Source organism: Austrofundulus limnaeus, unplaced genomic scaffold (genome assembly GCF_001266775.1).
Source record: "Austrofundulus limnaeus strain Quisiro unplaced genomic scaffold, Austrofundulus_limnaeus-1.0 Scaffold236, whole genome shotgun sequence".
Taxonomy (NCBI): domain Eukaryota; kingdom Metazoa; phylum Chordata; class Actinopteri; order Cyprinodontiformes; family Rivulidae; genus Austrofundulus; species Austrofundulus limnaeus.
Window position 1 is genome coordinate 66,300 of NW_013952638.1, and position 2,802 is coordinate 69,101.

A 2,802-nucleotide genomic window follows, 5' to 3' on the forward strand; every position below is an offset into this window, starting at 1 on the left:
TATAGGGACTGGATAAATACAAACTGGACTGACGGAGGTGCGACTGACTGAATGAAAAAAAAAAAAAACACTGAGAAGCTGACTGAGGCTAAAAAGAGAGATGTTGCAGAGAAACTAAAGCATAAAGGATAATCAAATAGATACAAGAGAACAAGGTTCTATAAAATTGAAAGTCACAAAAATAACTAAATAAATAAAGAAGTACTGAAATAAAAAGAAACAAACTACACACAGACACATCAAGTTTTTACTATCAGGCTCAGAAAATCTATCATACGTTTTCATTTACATGTAAACAAGGCCTAAAGCTTATAATTAAACCTGATTCCAGTCATTTCATCTCTAATTCACATCTTCTTGCATGTGACCAAAACATCTCTTTTATTTGTGAGACACTTAAACAAAACCACACTAAATAGAAGCAGAACGAAATGAATCTGCCTCTGAACTTTGCTGCCTCTCATGCAGTTCGAAGCGAACGCCACACTATCTAGTTCAGAACTGTGATGGGTTGATACTAAAATACTGATACCACCAATACCAGATATTTATATATCTAGAATTTATTCTAAAATCAAAAATACTTCAGTCTTTTCAAGAAATAAATCATTAACAGGAACACAGTCGAAAGTAACTGAACTATTCAAATCTATCAGTCTGTTATGTTCATTTAATGTAAATTAAGACACAAGTTTTCATTTTTTGTATTAGTTCTTGATGTTTAAATAAGAATTTATTTTAATGATTTTATTATTTTGCTTCATTTTTTGTTTAAAACACATTTCTTGCATATTTTATAGGATTGGGTCCTCTGTTTTTTGTCTTACATTGAAACTTGTTCTTGTAAATGAGGATGCTGCATCAATAGGCTTCAGAGTTTCAAATGAATAAAAAACCACGCCTTGTGTTCTTTACAAAGTGGTGATTTGACTTTCACTACTTTCCTTTAGATTTACCTGACGCATCAGGTGGATTTGCACAAAGCATCAGTATGTGATGGCAGCCTGAGTTTTATTTGGTATCAGTATCAGAAAGGAAAACGATGGTATTGGACACCACTAGCTCTGAACTGGAAGGGAAACATCTTCATCTACAACAGAAAGGTTCACTTGTTTTGTTTGTATTTTGTCCTCTTTAATCTAATGATTGCACCTGTTTTGCAATGCTGTAGAAAGTCTGTGAACAGGCTGAGGAGTAGAGATTATGATGTTTGCACGTCTGACAGCGATTTCTTTTTATTTTTTATTTTTTGGTTTTGTGAGGAAAACTAGGAGTGATGGATGGAGGGCATGGGGGGGTTGGGGTAGGCTGAAGTTGAACACCCTGGCTGGTAATATATGCGGCTCTATTGTAGTGAATCAATGCACCATGAATTAATAGGAGGGGGGTTGTAGCGGGGGCTCTGACCAGAGGTCTACTGCCTCATGGTAAAAAAAAAAAACCCACACTTAAGAGCGCGCTACGTCAACCAGAGTCTTATCGGAGTGCAACAAAGTGTCTATCTTTGTTATTGTCCTATTATCCTCACTCTGTGTCTTTTTGTTGAAGGAACAGAAACATTGTGGCTCCTCAGAGAAGGATCCTCTGCTGACAGGTTGAGGTGAAAACTTATTTAAACCTCTGTATTTAGATTTGTGGTGCTGCCGAACTTTTATTTCTCTGGACAGCCAAAGGAAAGAAGAACCCCTAAAACATCAAGAAACATCCAGCATGGATTAAGGTAAGAAGGTTTAACAAGTGCTTTAACTGTGTGTGGTTTCAGTTCATTATGTTAGTATTTAACCACACAGACTGGAATACTGAAAGTAAAGTAGTTTGTATGACTTCAGAATAAAACTTTGGTGGGAACAAAAACACATCCCAAGCTGACACTATTGGAACAGTTTTAGATCAGAGCAAACTGAGAAATTGTGCAAAGTTTTCATCTGTTCACAGGTTAGGCTTGTTGAAATAGGAACAAAAACACTGCAACAATGCCATTTAAAAATAAGTTGATTATAGTCTGAACCGTTTCAATTTAAGTAAAACAATCTACCAGTGGAATAAAATAATTGAACTTTGTAAGACTTCTTGAAAGAAGAAACAATTCAAGGCCAACAAGATAATCTAACATGTTCTGCCCTTGCTCAGTACATCAGTCTCAAAACAAAATCAAAAATATTTTTTGGCTGGATATGATATTGTAAGACTTGATTAGATAGATAATGGTATTGAAAAACTGTACATGAACATGGAAAAAGAGGAAAAACAGTAGAGCAACATCATCCTCTGATTTTATCAGCACTTGTCATCTTTTTAAAAACGATAGTTGAATGCAGTGTTCATACTGTAGGCCCCATGCTTTGTTTCAGGGCCTGTCTCGTTAAAGCAGACTGTGAGAACTAACCCGATCCTAATAAGAGATGACAAAGGACAAAAAACTGTACAGACAAGACGGAGAACAATCTGCGGAGGAGGAATCATGGTCAGAGGTAGAAAAAGTGGGTGAAGACAGATCAAGGACTCATTTTGGGCACATTTTAGTCTGAATGGTTGGATTAGTTGAAATGATCTCATTTAGTGAACAGGAAATAGTTTTAAAATTTAAAGCACCGATGAGTAAAACACTGGCTTTGTTTTATTTCATCAACAGAACTTGCATATGTTTAGGAATCCACCATATATCAAACTTTGACCATCTTTAATCTTGTGCTTTTAGGACGTGACCTACGTCCCCTCTGGTGCATCATGTCTCAAGCAAGAGAAAGCAGTGAAGGAAGTCAGAGGAGCTTGTCCTGGCTCATTCTGGTATGCCTCCTGTTC

General features: G+C 36.3%; 1 protein-coding gene across 1 annotated transcript in view; it reads left to right on the forward strand.

The window, feature by feature from the left end:
• Nucleotides 1–6: 6 nt before the first annotated feature.
• The window catches only part of vwa7 (von Willebrand factor A domain containing 7), a gene marked incomplete at its 3' end in the record, with an annotated part of 6,519 nt that continues 3,723 nt past the window's right edge, over nucleotides 7–2,802 (forward strand). The window contains 4 exon segments of the mRNA XM_014019922.1: nucleotides 7–1,103; nucleotides 1,631–1,720; nucleotides 2,352–2,480; nucleotides 2,699–2,802. Of these exon segments, the coding sequence (XP_013875376.1) occupies nucleotides 2,462–2,480; nucleotides 2,699–2,802 (123 nt within the window).